Source organism: Callorhinus ursinus, unplaced genomic scaffold (assembly GCF_003265705.2).
Source record: "Callorhinus ursinus isolate GAN/ISIS: 27379988/994484 unplaced genomic scaffold, GSC_fseal_2.0 scaffold3, whole genome shotgun sequence".
Taxonomy (NCBI): domain Eukaryota; kingdom Metazoa; phylum Chordata; class Mammalia; order Carnivora; family Otariidae; genus Callorhinus; species Callorhinus ursinus.
In genome coordinates this window covers 29,266,453-29,286,965 of record NW_027397065.1, presented here as the reverse complement: position 1 = coordinate 29,286,965, position 20,513 = coordinate 29,266,453, and the positions used below count along the sequence as shown (strand labels likewise).

Here is a 20,513-nt window from a genome sequence, read left to right as displayed (position 1 = left end):
CGGTGTTGAGACTTTGGGCAAGTTCCTGAACCTGTCTGAGACTTGGTTCCTGCATTTGTAAAATGCAGAAGAGATTTCTTGCCTCAGCATGTTGTGGTAAAGTGTAAAGGAGATGATGTTTAGAGAGAAAGCCCCAGGCCCGTTGTGAAGTAAGAGTTGTATACATACTAACCAGTAATAAGAGTGTCCTCACTGGTGGTTGGCTGACTGGGATCCCGAGAGCGTGTTCCCAGATCTGCGACCAGTTTCCTGGGTAATCTTGGGCCTGGTGATTGAAGCTTCAGTGGCATTCTATTGCCTTCAGAACTAAGTCCAAACTCTTTTTTAAAAAAAATTTTTATGTAAATTCAATTCAATTAACATATACTGCATTATTGGTTTCAGAGGTAGAATTCGGTGATTCATCAGTTGCATGCAACACCCAGTGCTCTTTACATCATGTGCCCTCCTTAATGCCCATCACCCAGTGACCCTGACCCCCCACCCCCCTCCCCTCCAGCAACCCTCGCTTTGCTCCCTAGAGTTAAGAGTCTCCTATGGTTTGCCTCCCTCCCTGTTTTCGTCTTATTTTATCTTTCCCTATGTTCCGCTGTTTTGTTTCTTAAATTCCACACATGAATGAAATCATATGGTATTTGTCTTTCTCTGACTGCTAAGTCCAAACTCTTTAGCACTCCATCCCCAGCTCCAACTTCCCCTGGAGAATCAGCCAGAGAGGTTGGTGGAGGCCAGATCCTGCAGGGTATGGCAGGCATGGTCATCTTTATGCGAACAGCAGGAAAGCGTTGGAGGGGCATGGTATGACCAGTCTGACCCCCAAACCTGTGCAGTGATTGTGGGGAGAGGATGGTGCCTGAGGGCAATGAACTTGGAGTGGAGGATTTCTGATAAGGGGCTCCTGGGCTGAGCAGACCAAGTGCCAGTCCTGGCCTGGAGCCGTGACCAACCACATGGCTGGTCCTGCTCCTAGGTGTGATCTGATCACCCAGCTTCCATCCCTCTGCCAGGAAATCTCTGCCCTTCCCTTGTCCACCTGTCAAACTGTGTGGCTGTTAGGCTTTGAATCGGTGATACATACCCAAGGTAAAAAGATTCAAAAGGTCCCAAAGGGCATATAGTAAAAGAATTCTCATGGGGCGACTGGGTGGCTCAGTCAGTTGAGCATCCGACTCTTAGTTTCAGCTCAGGTCATGATCTCGGGGTCCTGAGATCAAGCCCCACATCGAGCTCTGTGCTCAGCGTGGAGTCTGCATGAGATTCTCTCTCCCTCTCTCTCTCTTTCCCCCTCCTGCTCATGCTCGCTCTCTCACTCCTTCTCTCTAAAATAAATGAATCTTAAACAAAAAAGTATTTCTCCCACCCATGGCTCAACCCCCAGGTCCCCAGAGGAAACAACCCCCTTTTGGCAAGTCCCAGTACCCTTCCTGAGCAGTCACGCGTGGATGCGTGGGTACACACACGCATTTCCCCTTTTCCTATCCTACTCAGCACATGTTTGGAGACCAACCCACATGGGCCCAGACAACCTACTCAGTCTTTTTGATGGCTTCATTGCTTTGCTTTCATTTTTTCATTGCTCTGCACTTTTACACCATTTCTAGCTTTCGCTAACACAGTCAGTGCTGTGGGGAGTCACAGGACAAATTCCTAGAAACTCAACTGCTGGGTCAGGAGTCTGAGTGTTCGGAACATTCACGGGGTTTTTCAGGCTCAGTAAAGCGTGTGTGCACACACCTGCCACCAGCCGCAGAGTCCCACCTCATTCCTCCAAGTTCCCACAGCCCTTCGTTGTCCCCACTGCAGCCGCTGTTAGCCATCCCTTGGCTGTGTCTGAACCGCCCTGTCCACTTGGTTTATATCCCCGGCCTCACAGCTTGCACCAGGCTCCTGGCTGATGGTAACTAGGAGCCTCAGAGCTCCTAGCGCGTAACAGGCAGTCAGCCTTTCCTAAGTGGAGCTGCACCTTGGCCGGCATCTATCTGTAAGTGGGAAGAAAGGACCCCGGGGAAGACCAAGGTCGTTTCAGTTCCGACAGACTGGCTGAGCCTCGGTTACGTTTGCTCAGCACCCCATGGGGGTACGGCCACTCTGGAGCTTGCAAAGACTTGTCTTCCCTCCTTAAGGAATGAAAGTTGCCCTGCTGACAGAACTGCTTCTCGGGCCCCTTTGGGACTCCTGACAGGGACAGAGTTCCTGAGGGTCTGTTGCTGGGGCTACTTTCTAATGCCCTCCTCACCAGGTACCAAGGACGTTTGCAATGGCCAATTATAAGGGGTAGGTTCGAAGAAATTATGGCTCATAAAGACAAGGAACTGCCTTTCCAGTACCCAGTGACTTCTGTCTCATAACTTATGGTGATTACAGGAGGTGGTCAGCAGGGCCCAGCTCAGGCCTACACCCACTGCCACAGCCCACCTGGTGTGGACAGCAGGGCAGGGGGCTCCTTCCTCCCTCCAGTCACATTGCCCTTCGCTCGCACTCCCCCTCTACCCCTGAGGCTTCCCATGACTCTAGGGTTAAAATCCACCATCTCCCTCCTGGTGGAGCTTTTGTGTGAGCTCTTCCCTCTTTCTGGAACCTGTTTGTCCCCCATTGTCATTGAGTTTCCATCTGTACCGATGTCTCAACTCACATATCCCTTCCTTGAGAAAACTTTAGTAACACCTGGACCAGGTCAGGCCCCCCCCATTATATAATCTTTGGCTCCCTATACTTCCCATTTATATATAGAACTCTTAATACAACTGTAATTAAATGAGCAATTCTACAGTGAGTTACTTAATGTTTGTCTCCCCCACTGTACTAGAAGCTTCTAGATGTGTCTGTCATGCTCACTGTTGTGTTCCAAGAGCCCAGCGCAGTGTCTGCACCTGAAAGGCACTCAATAAATATATGGAGTGCTCATGAATGTTATTTCCTGGCTGGACAGCTTTAGACAATAATACAGATAACATTTGGGGAGAACCTGCCATGTACCAGACCCTTACTCTGCATTTTCACATCCACCAAGTGAGGAAGGGCGTATTTATCTTACAAATTTTACAAATGAGGAAACTAAGGCTCAGGGAGGTGGCAGTAAAGTGCCCAGGCTCACAAAGCTATTAAGTGGTAGCACTGGAATTAGAGCCCAGACCTGTCCAGAGTCCTTGCTTTCAGCCCCTGGGGCTCCCCTTCATTTCTCTGCATGCCGAGGTTTGCAGAATAAGGATCAAATCACCTCCTTCACAGGACTTCCTGCTGGATCACCCAGGAGGTACCTGGCACACAGGCGTTGTCTGATGAATCCCGTTTTCTTTTCCTAGTGTAAATTATTGCTTGGAAAACCAGACTCATCTGTCAGGCCCAGTGAGAAACACAATCACACAAGCCTTAACTGATGCCCCCAAACTGCGGGCTGCTTGCAGGCAGTCAGCCTTTCCTAAGTGGAGCTGCACCTTGGCTGGCATCTATCTGTAAGTGGGAAGAAAGGACCCCAGGGAAGACCAAGGTCATTTCAGTTCCGACAGACTGGCTGAGCCTAAGCTCCCTGTGGCTGGAGCTTAGTTTCTTAAACCTTGAAAGGGGTACTTCATTTCACTTCCCAGGGAAAAGGGAAAAGAAAGTGCTCGACTCAGTTTGATAAAATTTGAAAGGGAGGAAGCCTGAGCCCCTAGACTAGTGGCTTTTCTAGAAGGCCTCACCCTTCTAGTTAGCGAACAGAATCTACCACCAGTAGCATTTCTTCTGGGATTTTGTCTATGAAGACTAGTGAGAGGGAAGTTGAGGCACGAGGCAGACCTGGGTTTGCCTCTGGGCTACGCCTGTGCTGGTGGGGCGACCCTCGACCCCCCAAGCCCCTGTGTTCTTTGTGCTGCATGGGAGGAGTGAGGAGGGAAATAACATTCTGGATCCCAGCCACCACAACTCCGTTCCTGGGGAGACATATTCTGATGATGAATCACCAAGGACCCCTCAAGGAGGAGAGTTTTCCTGGAGCACTGAAAACCCAGGATTCTACGCAGCGCACCCCAGAAACCCCAAGCCTGTGCCAAAGGTGGGTGCAAGTGGGAAGTAGAAGTGAGGGGATGGAACGAGTACCTCTGGAAGCCTTCCCGGCTGAGATAGCAGAGGAGGCCAGGTCTCACAAGAAGAATGATGGCTCGCCAGCCAAGAGAAAAGAGGAGGGGCATTCCAGGCAGGAGGAACAGCATATGTGAAGGCACAGAGTCAGAATGGGCCTGGCACTTTCAAAACCAGAGGAATGAAATGTCACCTGTGCCGTGTTTCTCAAAGTGCTGTCCTAGGACACGAAAGTGCACATGGCAGGCAGGAGCTGAGACGAAAGAGAGGAGACAGAACCGGGTCACAAAGAACCTTGAGTGCCACATCAAGGATCTAAACTTAGAGACCAACCAAAGCTAGCAATGGAAAACGGATCAGACCTCCCCCGCACAGAGCCCAGCACGGCAGGTTTAAAACCCATCAGAGAGTGCAGTGAGTGCACTTATCACGCTGGGCCAGGGCTGCTCTTGAGAGCTAATTGGCCAGCATGGCCTCACAGAGGCACGCAATGAGCAGACTCTGAGCTGGCCCCTGCTCTTTGTTATGGCTGCATCTACTAGGTGATAACGCAGGTAAAGGTCAGAAGCTTCCCCAGGGGGCAGCGGGGAGTACTGCCACCCTGAGCCAATTCTCCAGAAGGTGCCTTTTGAAAGGCTATTAAGACAAAGATGAGAAGAGGAAACAGTGGGACATGTGCAGCTGTGACATCGGTGGTTAGCCTACGGGATGGGGGGAGGAAGTAGCTGAAGCCTTTTAATGAATTTCAGGTGATTTTCACACAGAATGAGAGGTGAACAGTCAATTATCTAATCTTCACGGACAGTTGGATAAGATCTATTGTATATTTTGTTGTTTTTCAACTTTTTGTGTGTGAAAACGTTCACCATAAAATGCTGGGGAAAATAGGCCCATTTTCACATATCCATTCAGATACTAACCAGACCCATTGGATCCCAAGGGGAGTACCCGTATATTTCCAAGGTGGGGAAACCACACACACACACACACACACACACACACACACACTCACACTCCAGGTACCCTGTACTTCTCCTGTTATATAGACAACAGAAAATGTTGGCTGGCTGTATGGATGGATGGCTGGCTAGATGGATGGATGGGTGGGGGGGTGGGGGGGTGGATGGATGATGGATGGATGGATGGATGGATGGATGGATGGATGGATGGGTGGGTGGCTGGATGGATGGATGGATGGGTGGGTGGATGGATGGATAGGTGGATAAATGGGTGGATGGATGGATGGATGGTTGGGTGGGTAGCTGGATGGATGGATGGATGGATGGATGGATGGGTGGCTGGATGGCTGGATGGCTGGCTGGATGGATGGATGCGTGGGTGGATGGGTGGATGGGTGGATGGGGGGTGGAGAGAGGTAGGCAAGATCCAGGCCCTGTTGGGAGGGCAAACACGGAGCCATATTAACACTGCAAGGCATCAGGTGCCAAAGTATAACTCGGTGCAAAGTACAGGGGAGAATGCTTCTGCCTCCAGGCATTCAGGAAGGCTCCAGGGAGATGGAGGTGTTTGAGCAGGGCCCTGAAAGGAGAGTAGTCGAAGTGAACAGAGGGAAGAGCAGGGCTGCAGGCTGAGGGAGACAGCAAAGGCAAAGAGTGAGAGGGTGTGATACGTCTGGGGGAAAAGCTGGGTTACCTGAATGGTGAGGTTAGAGGACAAGTACAGAGTGTTTGGTGAGATCCAGCTGGGAGGATGGGTTGAAGTCTGATCCGAGCACAGGCATTAAGGATGGCTGAGGGAGTGTGAGCTGAGTGTGAGCCCAGACTCTCTGACCACTTATTCGGCCTGTGACATCACTGGGCCTCTCTGAGCCTTACTCTTCCAGCCACTAGAGAGAGCAGTGATTTCCCTCACTCGTGGGTTATTGTGAGGATGAGATGATGTTTCATTTAATATGCTATCTCAGCATGCCCAGGGTGATCCTACAGTATGGATGCACCATGATCTCTCAAGCCATCCCCTGCTGCTGGACACCGGTGGATTCCTGCTTTTTGCTGCTTGCAAACCTGCTGTCACAGACGTCCTTCATACATTTAGCCCGACAGAGGCTGTATTGCCACAGAGTAGGTTCTCAAAAGAGGGAGTGAGGCCTAAGTGACTGAGAGGGGTGTCCTTATACAATAAAGGAATTAGGGAAACTGAGCTGCTTGGTAATGTGGAGAGCGCGTGTGCCTGTGTGTACACAGAGAAGCACAGGGAAAGCAGGGAAAGCCCCCATCACACCAAACTGTCAGCAGCAGTCACCTTCCAGGCAGGAGGGCCTGGACATGTGACCACACAGTCAGCCTCTTCTGTATCCCTCAGGATACTGGGTTTACTGTAATAAGCTTGTCATTGCTTTGGAAATTTGAAAGGAAAGTTCGAGAAAGTGTTTTTATGTTGTCTGGGATGATGAAAACAGTGACAGTGATCTTGTGGTGCTGTGGCCTCTGGGGCAGTCACTCTACCCACAGGCTACAGGGTGGATGAAGCTCCATTCGAAAGCTCCTGCCTTCACGGAAGGTCACCAGAAACTCTGGGACCTGGGCTGTAAAAGAGAAACACGACAGAAGTGATTCTTCTTTGAAACTCCATGAAAAAAGGGACCACCGCTGCTCTGTTCATCATTGTGCCCCCAGCACCTAGAACAGCGTTGGCCACGTTGTAAGGTCTGAAAGAAATACTGGCCGAAAAGAACAGAGGGATGGAAGAGAAGGAAAGAAGAAGGGAGGGGAGGATGAATTTCAAATTATATGAGAGGCTGCTTCGTTCAGATTTGAAAACCCCAAACATTAACTAAAACATTGGTCCAGGGCCAAAATACCTACACCGGGCTGTTAAGAAACTCAGAAAAAAAAAAAAAAAATTGTTATCAGAAATAGGGAGTCTCAAAAAAGATAGCCTTGCTGCTATCTCCTCCACAGTTAATTAAATGTACCAGTGAGAACCATGCTGCTTGTGTTATTTATGTAATGAAAAGATCTTCTAAAAATAATACCCAGAGGCCCGGCTCGCAAAGCCCGGCGGCTGAACCAGCTGGAGCGGCAGAAGGTGACCAGGCGCCGTGATCCCTGCACCAACACAGTGGTTACGATTAAATGATGCTTCTCATATTCAGGTTGCAAAACCGCTCCAGGCCAAAGCCTAGGAGAGGCTTAATTCATGTCACGTGGCGATTAGCTTGCTTCTGAGAGGGATTCCACAGTCATCCTGATTTCTACAGGCTCTCAGATCCCAGTAGATTGCCTGCTAGCTGCTCTCTGGAAAACCAGGATCGGCTGGCGTGAAAGGGAATCGGCAGGGCCTTCGCTTGTCTTTCATCGATTGGAATCACAGAATATCACCAGTAGGAGGGGATCTCTGGGGTTTAACCAAGACATACTGTGTGTGCAGCCTTTCTGTTGAAGTGAGGTTTGCATTGGGACAGGTGGAAGGAAGGTAGGAAGATGGGAGGGAGGAAGGAGCTGGAAGCCACCAAAATACTCGTGATGAAGGCATAATAGGATCAACCGTGGCCAGCCACCCCGTGGGCTGCTAGGCAGCCGTCGGAGAGACTGAGTCAGTTCTGCGCCGGCTGACCGACCACATGTGCCGCCAAATAAGAAAAGAAGGATTGAGAGCGATGTTTGGAGCAGGTGCGGGCAGGGCGAGCCACTGGCGGACTATGACAGCAGACTCAATCTGGCCCTCTGCCTGGTTTTGCGCAGCCCATGAGCTAAGAATAGCTTTTACATTTTTAAAGCGTTTGGAAATAGTTTTAAAGAGTTGGAAAAAACCAAAAAAGAATCCTATTTTGTGACACGTGAAAGCTATGTGAAATTCAAATTCCAGTACCCATAGTAAAGTCTCATGAGAGCCCAGACACACTCATTCATTTGCACGTCGTCCGTGTAGGTGCTTTCGGGCCACAGGGACAGAGTTGAGTCATTCCAGCAGAGACCTTGGGGGATGCAAAGCAGAAAGCACTTACTACCTGGCTCTCTGCTGAGAAAGTTGGTCAGCTCCTGCTTTATGGTACGATGACATTTTGTGAAACCAACAGTGTCAGACACTGTTCTCAGTGCCTTATCAGAGCAAAGCCATTACATTTGCTCATTTATTCACTCATTTGATCACTTATCCATCAGATGCTTAATGCCTACCTGTGGGGTCAGGCACCAGGAACCGGCAGTGAACAAGCAGACACAGCCCCTATTCTTGTGGTGTTTAGAGTCTGTGTCTAGTTCTTTCTTTCTCCTGTATAAATAGTCCTACCCTTCCAACGGTATCTCACAGGATGACACAGTGGTCCAGCCCCTTGCATCCTGCCTCCATTCCTCCTCCCGCTGTGCATCCTGGTTGCCTCAGTCCCTCCTAAAGAGAGGCATCCAGATTGACCCTGTGCCTCCTGGTGTCTTCCAGGAAGGTCAAGGTCTAGAAGGATTCATCTCACATCGGTCATGCTCTTGGTCTGATTTCAAAGTGTTCAACACTGGATGCTTGCATTTTCAGCTCCTGTTCGCCAGTGGTCCTAAGAGGCAGATGCAGCAGTCCCTGACCCCCATCACATGGGTGGGAGCCTCCACCAGCTATGGAGAAGGATGTGGCCACAACTCCACATGATCACTCCCGAATAAAACCAAAGCCACCTCCAGACACATGCTCCAGTGCCTCAGTCTCTATGCAAAACCTGGAGAGTAGAGACCTGCTCCAGTCGCTGGAGGAAGCTGGCTCAGCAGGGGGTGATTTGAGGACTGGAATCTGAACGAGGAGCTTTCTCCTTTTGCTCTTCTTCATTCATACTCATGCCCGATATCTCCCAGAAGACTGCTTTATTTATTTCTAGGAAAACGGTACTGGGCAGTCATTGTCACCTCCCCATGTTTGGACATTTTCTTTTGGCTCCATTGGGAGCCTAGAGCCCAGTGGTTGACATAATTGACACACTGGGAAGCTGGGCAAGAAGTGGCCAGGGCCCGCCGGCAGAGGACAGACCTATAGGGTCCCAGGATGGGACCTAACGGCACAGCCTCTTCCTTTTGTCTGGACTCTCCCCCATGCAAGATCACTGTCAGCGTGGTCCTCACCGTCCTCATCCTCATCACCATTGCTGGCAACGTGGTGGTCTGCCTGGCTGTGGGCCTGACCCGCCGGCTCCGCAGTCTGACCAACTGCTTCATTGTGTCTTTGGCTATCACCGATCTGCTCCTCGGCCTCCTGGTGCTGCCCTTCTCGGCCTTCTACCAGCTATCCTGCAAGTGGAGCTTCGGCAAGGTCTTCTGCAACATCTATACCAGCTTGGATGTGATGCTCTGCACGGCCTCCATCCTCAACCTCTTCATGATCAGCCTCGACCGGTACTGCGCTGTCACGGACCCCCTGCGCTACCCCGTGCTGGTCACCCCAGTCCGGGTGGCTGTCTCCCTTGTCTTAATTTGGGTCATCTCCATCACCCTGTCCTTCCTGTCTATCCATCTGGGGTGGAACAGTGGGAGTAAGAACAGCAGTTTCAATCACACCATCCCCAAGTGCAAAGTGCAGGTCAACTTGGTGTACGGCTTGGTGGATGGGCTGGTCACCTTCTACCTACCGCTGCTGGTCATGTGCATCACCTACTACCGCATCTTTAAGATTGCCCGGGATCAGGCCAAGAGGATCCATCACATGGGCTCCTGGAAGGCGGCTACCATTGGGGAGCACAAAGCCACAGTGACACTGGCTGCCGTGATGGGAGCCTTCATCATCTGCTGGTTCCCCTACTTTACCGTGTTTGTTTACCGGGGGCTGGTAGGGGATGATGACATCAATGAGGCCATTGAAGCCGTTGTTCTGTGGCTGGGCTATGCCAACTCGGCCCTGAACCCTATCCTGTACGCCACGCTGAACAGAGACTTCCGCACGGCATACCAGCAGCTCTTCCGCTGTGGGCCTGCCAGCCACAGTGCCCAGGAGACTCCTCGGAGGGCTGGCAGCTCTCAGCTGGCCAGGAACCAAAGCCGAGAACCCATGCGTCAGGAAGAGAAGCCCCTGAAGCTGCAGGTGTGGAGTGGGACCGAGGTCACAGCCCCGAGGGGAGCCTCAGACAGGTAACTGCCCTGAATGTGTGTGTGTGTGTGTGTGTGCGCGCGAGAAAAACGCCCCAGGGAGGGGGTCCCAGTAATGGCGACCGTGAAGGTAGCGGCCGTTCCCCAGGTGCTGGTCGAACATTCTGTGCTGGGAAGTCTTCATGAGCACTTTGCAACCTCATGTTGTTCCATCCTCCCAACGGCTTCCCGAGGTAGACGCTTTGACTTCCATTTTTAAAGGACCACATTAAATCTCAGAGCACGTGACCAGGGCCACACAGCTGGGACCTGGACAGAGATCTCTGACTCCAGAACTTGTGGGCCCTTTATTCTAGCTATGTTGTCCTTACAATCGGGAATCCCAAGTTCAAGGCCCAACTCTGTCATTTGGTTAGTCATGTGAGGTGTTCACCCAAGCTTTCCAGGACAGCCCTCAAATGGCCAGGCACTGATGCCGCCACCCGGGGAGTAACCGCAAACCCAGCTTGGTCCACGTTCATTGAGCCCCTGTGATGCACCCGCTCTTATGCTAGGGGTGCTCGGGTCAGAGGAGAAAGAGGACTGGCCAAATTGAGAAGGCAGAGCCTTGCAGGTCAGGCTAGGGGCTTAGACCTTGTACCATTGGTCTCAGGGGAAGATGGAAGGATTAGAAGCAAGGATAGAGGGAAGCCAGGCAGCTCTGTGCTTTGGAAAGAGAGCTTTGGTTCCCGGAAAGACGTGGACCAGCAGAATGAGATGGGGCCATTGGTGAAGGGGCATGTGCACTGGCCCATGAGAGAGGAGAAAGGAATAGAGCAAAATCTAAGAGGCTATTAAAAAAAAGATAGGCTTGGAGAGCATTGGATGTTTGGGGTACAGGAGATGCGAGAGAGAAGATGCCCCAGGATTCTACCCCCAAGAGGTATCCAGGCTGAAAAAATAAACAGGATTGGAATGAGATGTAGATACATGCACTGATGGCAAAGGCAATGCCGGGTACTGAGGGAAACCCCACTAGAAACCTGAGTGGCGCTGAGGAAGCTCACCCACAGCATGGAGAATACATTGACCGGTTTACGGGCACTCTAGCTGAGGAGAGGGCTGAGTGAAAGGGCGCTGGTAGAACGCCTGGCACGTGAAAGTGCTCAACAAATGTTGCTTTCCTTACTCTTCCCACAGACCATGCCTTTGCCTCCCAGAGTGCAGGTCTGTGTGACCGACGCACCCACCTACCCACCCACCCATCCATCCATCTGTTCATCCGTCCGTCTGTCCATTCATTTGCAAACCTTTATCAACTTCCCACCACATGCTGGGAACTGTGCTGAGTCCCCAGGATGCAGAAATGACATTTTGGGCATTTGTTCTGATGCACAGGCATGGAAAGTCAACTGCATAGTCCCGCTCTCAGCTCTGTTCTCCCTCCCTCCTTGGGTGAGCAAGTCCCTGCCCCTCTTGGGCTTCTGTTTCCTCATCTCATAGCGGGTGGGGTCTGTCCTCATGCAGCCTGCCCTGCTCACCTCCCAGGGTTGCCTGATGCCCATGTGAGTCAAGAGATGTGAACAGGCTGGGACACTTGTCTCCTCTCAATAATTGAGCATCAGACTCAAGAAAAGCTTGGGCGAATGCCGCAGCCCCACACCTTCTCGGTTCTGGTCCCTGTGGAGCGTTGTGGGAGCAAAATTGCCCAGCCAGACCCCTGGGCCTCATGTCCCCTCTGGTCCTTGCAGCAGCCAGGTGTGGAGTGTCCTGCCATAGACTTGGGTCCCGGGCCCTCCACCCCTCCACTGCCAGCCTTCTGGAACAAGCCTCATTGCTCCTGCCTCCAGCTCCTAACCTTGAGACTCTCCCTCTCAAATCCATCCTCCAAACCACCGAGCAATGTCTCTCCAAAATGGAGATCTGGAGCCTTCCACATCCGGCCCTGATGGGTAAGGCCCCCTCTGACCATGTCCTTCCCCATTCCCTCCCCCATTCAGGAAGCAGCCTCGAGCACAAAGCTAAGTTAGATCACGAAGCAAACAAAGAACAAAGCACAGAGAGTAGACCCGGTAGAAGGCTGTTGACACCATTCAGTCTAGTCATGCATGCCACTTTCCGCTGCTCTTACCAGTGAGACCCCCTGGTGAAGAGGCTGCTTTCACCCCTAATCCGTAGAGAAGTGTATTCAATAAGCACTTAGCAACAACAGCTGATGCTCCTTGGGCACCCACTGGGTGCCCGCTGTACACGTTGGCCATTGTTTCCATGTATAATCATTCTGTGGGCATCCTATCCCCACCCTTGGGCTGGGTGCTAAGGGTGCGAAGGGAAATAAAGCAAGCCCCCCACCCCAGGTCTCGCCACCTGTCATTGCTCATGGTCTAGTTGACGAGTAGATGGCCAGCAGCTCAGTGCAGCACATGCCAATGACTGAAACCCAGTGTGCTGGGCACCCAGAGGAGGCGGTGCATGGCCCAGGGAGCCCATCCCAGGGAGCAGACCTCCAAGCTGAGCCTTAAATGCAGACAGGAAAAGACCTTATTCATCCAGGGTGGTACTGGACCCTTTGGACTTATGGCCTCATTTCACTTTCCCCACGACCCTATGCTTGTTTAAGCTCCACTTCACAGATGGGAAAACTGAGGCTCAGAAAAGATAAATAAATTACCCAAGGGACATAAGCTAGTGAGTCAGCCAAAGCCACGTTCCAAGCAACAACAGAAATAGCAGCCCCCCTGATTGGCTGTCCTCTGGGTGCAGGGGCACACTGTGGACCATGAACGCCCACCTTTTCTTCCGATCTTCACGGCCACCATGTGGCGGGGGGCGGGAGGGCGGCTATGAGGCTGAGGCCAGCTGAGAGGTGGGGCCTGCCTGGGTCACACACAGCAGCCACGAAGCCAGGGCCTTCAGAGCACATGTCCTGTGCGGCCGTGGCCATGCTCTGTCCTCCAAGACCCAGAAACAGTGAGCAGAGGGGTTGGGCAGAGGAGGATGGTGAACCAGCTGGACTGGTGGGGGCCTGGGTCGGGGGTGAAGGAGGCCACGAACAGCCAGAGGTTGATTTTCCCACTGAGACTGCCAGGGCATCAGGGCCTCATGTGGCCCTCCATGAGGTTGGCTCCCGGCTTCCCTGATGACTGATAACATGTCCTTTCTGCTTTCCGTCTGGGGACAAAAATCAGCCTTGACCTGACCGAAGGCCCTTATCCCTGCTGGGGCGGGGGGCGGGAGGGTGCGGCGTGGAGGTGTCGCTCTTAGTGGAGAATTCTGAAGGGCCTAACTGGGCCTGCCCTTGGGGTAGGGTGGAGCTGGGTCAGGGGCATGGTGGCGCCAGCCAAGGGGAGACTCCTGGAGAGAGTGGCCCTTGTCTCCTCTCTGGCCATGTGCCCTCCCCAGTGACCTCCACCGCTCCTGCTGGATATCGGCCTGCATTCATTTCCTAGGGCTGCTGTAATATTCGGTGGCCAAAAACAAGGCAGATGGATTCCCTTACAGTTTGGGAGGTCAGGAGTCTGAGACCAAGGTGCTGGCAGGGCTGGTTGCTCCTGGAGGTTTCAGAGGAGACTCTCTTTCCGTGCGTTCTCTTTGCCTTTTCCGGGGGCCACCTGCTCCCCTTGGCTCATGAGCCCTTTCTCATGTCTTTCCCCTCTTGCTTTCTTTGTCACAACTCCTTCCCCCATCTGTAGCCAAATCTCCTGCCACTCTCTTAGAAGGGCTCTTGTGACTATATTTAGGGACCACCAGGATAATCCAGGATCATCGCCCCATCCCACATTCCTTAACTTAATTATAGATATGATTAAGTCCTTTTTTTTGCCACAGAAGGTAACGTGCTCAGATTCCAGCAGTGAGGATGTGGACATCTCTGGGGACTGTGTTCAGCGACCCCAAGTCCCAACGCCTTGCCTGGCATTAGAAGCCCTACCCTCCTTCTGATCTGTTTCTTGCCAACATCCCCTGACCCACACCTGCCCTCCACCCACTTCAGTCACAGCCAAAACAGACCACTCCGAGCCCAGGATCCCCAGGCCCCCAGCAAGGATTTGCTATAAGCCCAGCCCTGCTTGGGGCATAGAAGTGAGCAGATCAGAGGCTGTCCTCCCTGAGGGATGTTATTCTAGGGCAGTGCTTCTCAAAGTGTGGGCCCCCAGCCAGCTGCAGGCTTCCAGAAGCAAAGTGGTCAGCGTCAGACCACGTAGCCTCAAATCCAAGTAAGGATTCCAGTCTGAGCCTGTCTGACCCTAAAGTTTGGGGTCTTTCTACAGTAAAACACTGTCTGGACTTGAATTTAGTCCAGACTCAGTGCTAGTCCCATTGATACCAGATGAGGGAACTAAGATCACTGGGAAGCAAGTGACTTATCTGAGGCGCAACGCAAGCTCAGGAGGGGCTGGTGACAGACCCAGTACTTTGGACCCCTGCCCAGGGCTCTTGGGTCCCTTTTCCACACACTGGCTTGCTCTGGGTAATCTCCCAGAGCGGGGAGATAATATTCATAAGCACCTGGAGTATCAGCAGTCACTCGTGGGCATGGCATTTCCGCATTCCTGCAGAGCGCCTGGAGGCTGGAGCCAGAGATCAGGAAAGACCCTGGGAGAAGAGGTGCAAAGGGAGCCAAGGGGCCCCCACCCCTCCAGCCAGCTTTCTCCTCCGAGGTCCCGTGGCAGCTGTCCACCCGACCCCTCCTATCTGCTCTCCTTCTGCAGCCAGAGAGCAGGTTTCCACGTGGAAGTGGGACTATGCGCCGTCCCTCCTGATGCTCCCAAGTTCTTATCCTGACCTCCCAGACCTTGTCCTCCACGCCCCCTGGCCTCAGCCCAAACTGTCTTATTCCTCTTGAGGCATTCTCTGTGTTTCAGGTCTGCACCCCCAAGGGTACGCTCCCCAAGGGCAGGTCCATGCCTGTGTTGTTCACTGCTGTATCCCTACTAGGATAGGCACAGTAATATTGTTGGATGGGGCTGGGTCAGGGGCATGGTGGCACGCATGAGTGAATATCTAGTTTTAGTTCCCCAAGAGCCCTAAGAGGTAAATAATACTGCCTCCACTTCAGAGATCAGGAAACCAAAACTCAGTGAGGGAAGTTGCAGGAACAAATGGGAGCTCAGAAATCCCTGGTTCCCCTTTCTAATTTGGACATCACAACGGGCCTCCCTCCAAATAGTGGTGTCAGGGCAGGCCTCACAACAGAACCCAACCACACGCTCTGAATCAGTCTTGGAGAGGGAAGAGGCCCCGAACAGTAACCTGGTCCCTCCCCCTGGCTGTGTTACACACCAGCCCAGACAGTGAGGTCACTTGTGCCAAGGACACAGAAAGTGAGCTTCTGAGTGGGGGGAGGGGGGGAGTCCACAGTTCCTGACAACCCGATGCTCTCCATTAGGCCTCCACAGCATGTCATGGTTTGGCCAGAGGTTGGGGGTTCAGGAGAGTGCGGGGCTGACTTCATCTGCTGCTCCAAGCCCAGCCTCAGCAGATGAAGCTGCAGTACCCACAGGAGTGAAAGAGCCCCATGAGCCATGCACACACTCTTCCTAAGAAGGCGTGTTGCTCAGGCAGGAAGTTTCCCATAGCTTGCCTAGCTAAGAGCCCAAATTTGTTTCCCTGTATCATCTGGGTTCTAAAGTAGTCTAACCTTTTGGCACACTGATTCCAACATTTCTTGACAGCCTTTACGGTGCTTTGTGCAAAGGTGCCTGGAGCAACTCACCCCCAATGAAGGGCCCTGGCCAGCCTGCCCCCTGGCACACTGGAATCCCACTGGCCACTTTGTCACCTCTACCCTCTGTGCCTGGCCATCACACCACAAGGCTGTTGGGGTGTTCTGCTTCTGGGGTGGAACTAGGGAGCCCCAGTATGAGTCCTGCCCCACCACTGCTTAGGGGTTGGTTATTTCTGGACTCTCTATTCTGGATCCGTTGATCTATGTGTCTAATTTTATGCCAATGCCATACTGTTTTGATTACTATAGCTTAGTAGTATAGCTTGAAACCAGGGAGTGTCATACTTCCAACCTTGTTTTTCTTTCTCAAGATTGCTTTAGCTAGAGAGTCTTTTGTGCTTCCATACAAATTTTAGGGTTATTTGTTCTAGTTCTGTGAAAAAAGCCATTGGAATTCTAATACAGATTACATTGAATCTGTACCTTGCTTTGGGTAGTATGGACATTTTAACAATATTAATTCTTCCAATCCATGAGCATGGAATATCTTTCCATTTATTCATATCTTCTTCAATTTCTTTTGTTAGTATTTTATAGTTTTCAGTGTACAGGTCTTTCACCATCTTGCTTAAATTTATTCCTAGGTATTTTATTCTTTTTGATGCGATTGTTAAAGAGATTGTTTTCTTTCTTTTTTTTTTAAGATTTTATTTATTTATTTGAGAGAGAGAGCACGCGCATGCACACGCGCATGCAAGTCGGGGGAGAGGCAGAGGGAGAGGCAAAGAATCCCAAGTAGACACACGTTGAGCATGGAGCCCAACTCGGGGCTTGATCGCATGACCCATGAGATCATGACCTGAGCTAAAACCAAGAGTCAGACGCTTAACTGACTGAGTCACCCAGGTGCCCCTAAATAGATTGCTTTCTTAATTTTTCTTTCTGCTACTTCATTATTACTGTATAGAAATGCAACAGATTTCTGTATGTTGATTTTATATCCTGTGACTTTACTGAATTCATTTATATCGGTTTTTTGGTGGAATCTTTCGGGTTTTCTGTATATCATTATCATGTCATCTGCAAGAAGTGACAGTTTTACTCTTCCTTTCCAATTTGAATGCCTTTAATTCTTTTTCTTGCCTATCTACTGTGGCTAGGACCTCCAATATAGTGTGGAATAAAAATGACAAGAGTGGGCATCCAAGTCTTGTTCCTGACCTTAAAGGAAGAGCTTTCAGCTTTTCACTGTTGAGTATGATGTAAGCTATGGGTTTGTCATATATGGCCTTTAATATGTTGAGGTATGTTCCTCGTATACCCACTTTGTTGAGAGTTTTTTTTTATCATAAATGGATACTGAATTTTGTCACATGCTTTTTCTGCATCTATCGAGATGATCATATGACTTTTATACTTTTGTGTGTGTGTCATCATTGATTGATATGCAAATGTTGAACCATGCTTCCTTCCCTGGAATAAATCCCACTTGATCATGGTGTACGGTCCTTTTAATATATTATTAAATTGGATTTGCTAATGTTTTGTTGACAATTTTTGCATCTACATTTATCAGGGATATTAGCCTGTAATTTTCTTTTTTTGTGTAGTGTCCTGGTCTGGTTTTGGATCAGGGTAATGTTGGCCTTAACATGGGTTTGGAAGTATTCCCACCTCTTCAGTTTTTTGGAAGCATTTGAGAAGAATAAGTATTAAATCTTTGAATGCTTGGTAGAATTCACCAGTGAAGCTGTGTGGCTTTAGACTTTTGTTTGTTGGGAGTTTTTGAGGGGCAGGGGGTAGTTTTTTGATTACTGATTCAATCTCTTTAATAATTGGTAAAGTAATTAGTCTATTCAGATTTTCTGTTTCTTCATGGTTCAGTTTTGGAAGATTGTATGTTCCTAGGAATTTATCCATTTCTTCCAGTTTGTCCATTTTGTTGGCATATAATTTTTCTTGGCAGTCTCTTATAATCCTTTGTATTTCTAGGCCATCAGTTGTAACTTCTCTTCTTCCATTTTTTATTTCACTTATTTGAGCCTTTTCCCTTTTTCTCTTGATTAGTCTAGCTAAAGGTTTGTCCATTTTGTTTATCTTTTCAAAGAACCAACTCTTATTTTCATCGATCTTTTCTATTTTTTTTAGTCTCATTTATTTCTGTTCTGATCTTTATTATTTCCTTCTTTCTGCTAACTTTGGACTTCATCTGTTCTTCTTTTTCTGGTTTCTTTAGGTGTAAGGTTAGATTATTTATTTGGGATTTTTCTTGTTTCTTGAGGTAGGCCTGTATCCCTAAGAATTTCCACCTTAGAACTGCTTTTGCTGCATCCCCCAGATTTTGGATTGTGTGTTTCCATTTTCATTTGTCTCAAGGTATTTTTTTTTATTTCCCCTTTGATCTCTTCATTGACCCATTGGCTGTTTAGTAACATGTTGTTTAATCTCCATATATTTGTGATTTTTCCAGTTTTCTTCTTTGTAATTATTTTCTAGTTTCATACCACTGTGGTCAGAAAAGATGCTTGATGTGATTTCAATCTTTTTCTTTTTCCTTCAAATTTTTGTTTAAATTCTAGTAGTTAAGATTTAGTGCAATATTTGTTTCAGGAGCAGAATTTAGTGATTTATTACTTACATGCAACACCCAGCATGCATCACCACAAGCACCCTCCTTAATACCCATCACCCATTTAGCTCATCCCCCACCCACCTTTCCTCCAACCTTCAGTTTGTTCTCTATTGTTAACAGTGATTTCAATCTTCTTAAATTTATTGAGACTTGTTTTGTGGCTTAACATGTAATCTAATCTGGAGAATATTCCATATGCACTTGAAAAGCACGTATATTCTCCTGTTTGAGGACAGAATATTTCGTATATATCATTTAAGTCCGTCTGGTTTAATGTGTCATTTAAGGCCAGTGTTTCCCTAATGGTTTTTTGTCTGGATGATCTATCCCCTGATGAAAGTGGGATATTAACATCCCCTACTATTATTGTATTACTGTCAATTTCTCCCTGTAGTTCTGTTTGTATTTGTTTTATATATTTAGGTGCTCCTGTGTTGGCACATAAATATTTATAAATGTTATCATCTTGTTGGTTTGACCCCTTTATCATGATGTAACACTCTTCTTCGTCTTTTATTACAGTTTTTGCTTTAAAGTCTATTTTATTTTGGGGTGCCTGGGTGGCTCAATTGGTTAAGCGTCCAACTCTCGATGTCGGCTCAGGTCATGATCTCAAGGTCTTGAGATCAAGCCCCATATCAGGCTCCATGCTGGGTGTGTGGCCTGCTTAAGATTTTCTCTCTCTCCCTTTGCCCCTCCACCCACCGAACTCAGGCATGCATGCTCTCTCTAAGATAAAAATAAAATAAAATAAAATAAAGTCTATTTTGTCTGATATAGTTAAACCAGATTTCTTCCCATTCCCATGGAATATCTTTGTTCACTCCTTCACTTTCAGTCTGTGTGTGTACTTATATCTGAAGTGAGTCTCTTGTAAGCAGCATATATAGTTGTCTTATTTTTATCCTTTCAGCCGCTCTGTGTTTTTTGATTGGAAAATTTAGTCCATTTACACTTAATTATTGTTATGTACTTACTGCCATTTTGTCAGATGTTTTCTGGCACATAGTTCCTCTATGTTTTTTTTTCCCCTCTTGTTCTCTTCCTTTGTGGTTTGATGCCTTTCTTTAGGGTTAGGTTTAGATTCCTTTCTCATTATTTTTTGTGTATCTACTCTAGGTTTTTGCTTTGTGGCTACCATGAGGTTCACATAGAACAGTGTATATATATATATATATGTGTGTGTGTATATATATATATATATATGTCTTATTTAAGTTGATAACAACTTAAATTTGAATGCATTCTAAAAACTCTATATTCCCCCCATGTTTTATGATTTTCATGTTATATTTACTTTCTTTTATTTTGGTATCCCTTAACTAATTATTAATAGCTTCAGTTAGTTTGACTGCTTTTATCTTTTAACCGTTATACTAGCTTTATAAGTGGTTAATCTATTACCTTTACTGGTGAGATTTTTACTCTTGTATGTTTTCTCATTATTAGTGCTTTTTCTTTTCAGCTTGAAGAAATCCCTTTAACATTTCATGTAAGGTCAGTTTAGTGGTGATGAATCCCTTTAGATTTTGCTTGTCTGGAAAACTCTCTTTATCTCTCCTTCAATTCCGAATGATAACCTTGCCGAGTAGAGAGAGTAATCTTGGTCAGAAGATTTTTTTCCTTTTAGCACTTTGAATATATCATGCCACTCTCTCCTAGCCTGCAAAGTTTCTGCTGAAAAAACAGTTTATGGTCTTATGTGGGTTCCCTTGTATGCAAGAGGTTGTTTTTTTCTCTTACTGCTTTTAAGATTCTCTGTTTAATTTTTGACATTTTAATTATAATGTGTCTTAGTGTTATTCTCTTTGGTTTCATCTTATTTAGAACTCTCTTGGCAGGGGCGGCTGGGTGGCTCATGGGACACCTGGGTGGCTCAGTCGGTTAAGCATCTGTCTTCAGCTCAGGTCATGATCTTGGGGTCTTGGGATCCAGTCCCACATCAGGCTCCTTGCTCAGCAGGGAGTCTGCTTCTCCCTCTCCCTCTGCCTGCTGCTCCCCCTGCTTGTACTCTCTCTCTCTGTCTGTCAAATAAATAAATAAAATCTTAAAAACAAAACAAAACAAAACTCCCCGGGCTTCCTGAACTAAGTGTTTCTGTCGCCAGGTTAGAGACGTTTTCAGCCATTATTTCTTCAAATAAGTTTTCTGCCCC

General features: G+C 48.7%; 1 protein-coding gene across 5 annotated transcripts in view; it reads left to right on the top strand.

Annotated features, from left to right (window-relative positions):
* Positions 1-20,513, top strand: part of HRH2 (histamine receptor H2) — an 88,840-nt gene that overhangs the window by 13,473 nt on the left and 54,854 nt on the right. For 3 of the 5 annotated variants that reach the window (XM_073889768.1, XM_025867014.2, XM_073889765.1), the window contains exon 2: positions 8,548-10,121. In XM_073889768.1, coding sequence (XP_073745869.1) covers positions 9,046-10,121 — 1,076 coding nt within the window. In that variant the 5' untranslated portion in view covers positions 8,548-9,045. Of the gene's footprint in view, positions 1-3,603; positions 4,034-8,547; positions 10,122-11,809; positions 11,937-20,513 lie in introns of those variants that run through there. The other 2 variants (XM_025867016.2, XM_073889764.1) reach the window with 2 other exon arrangements.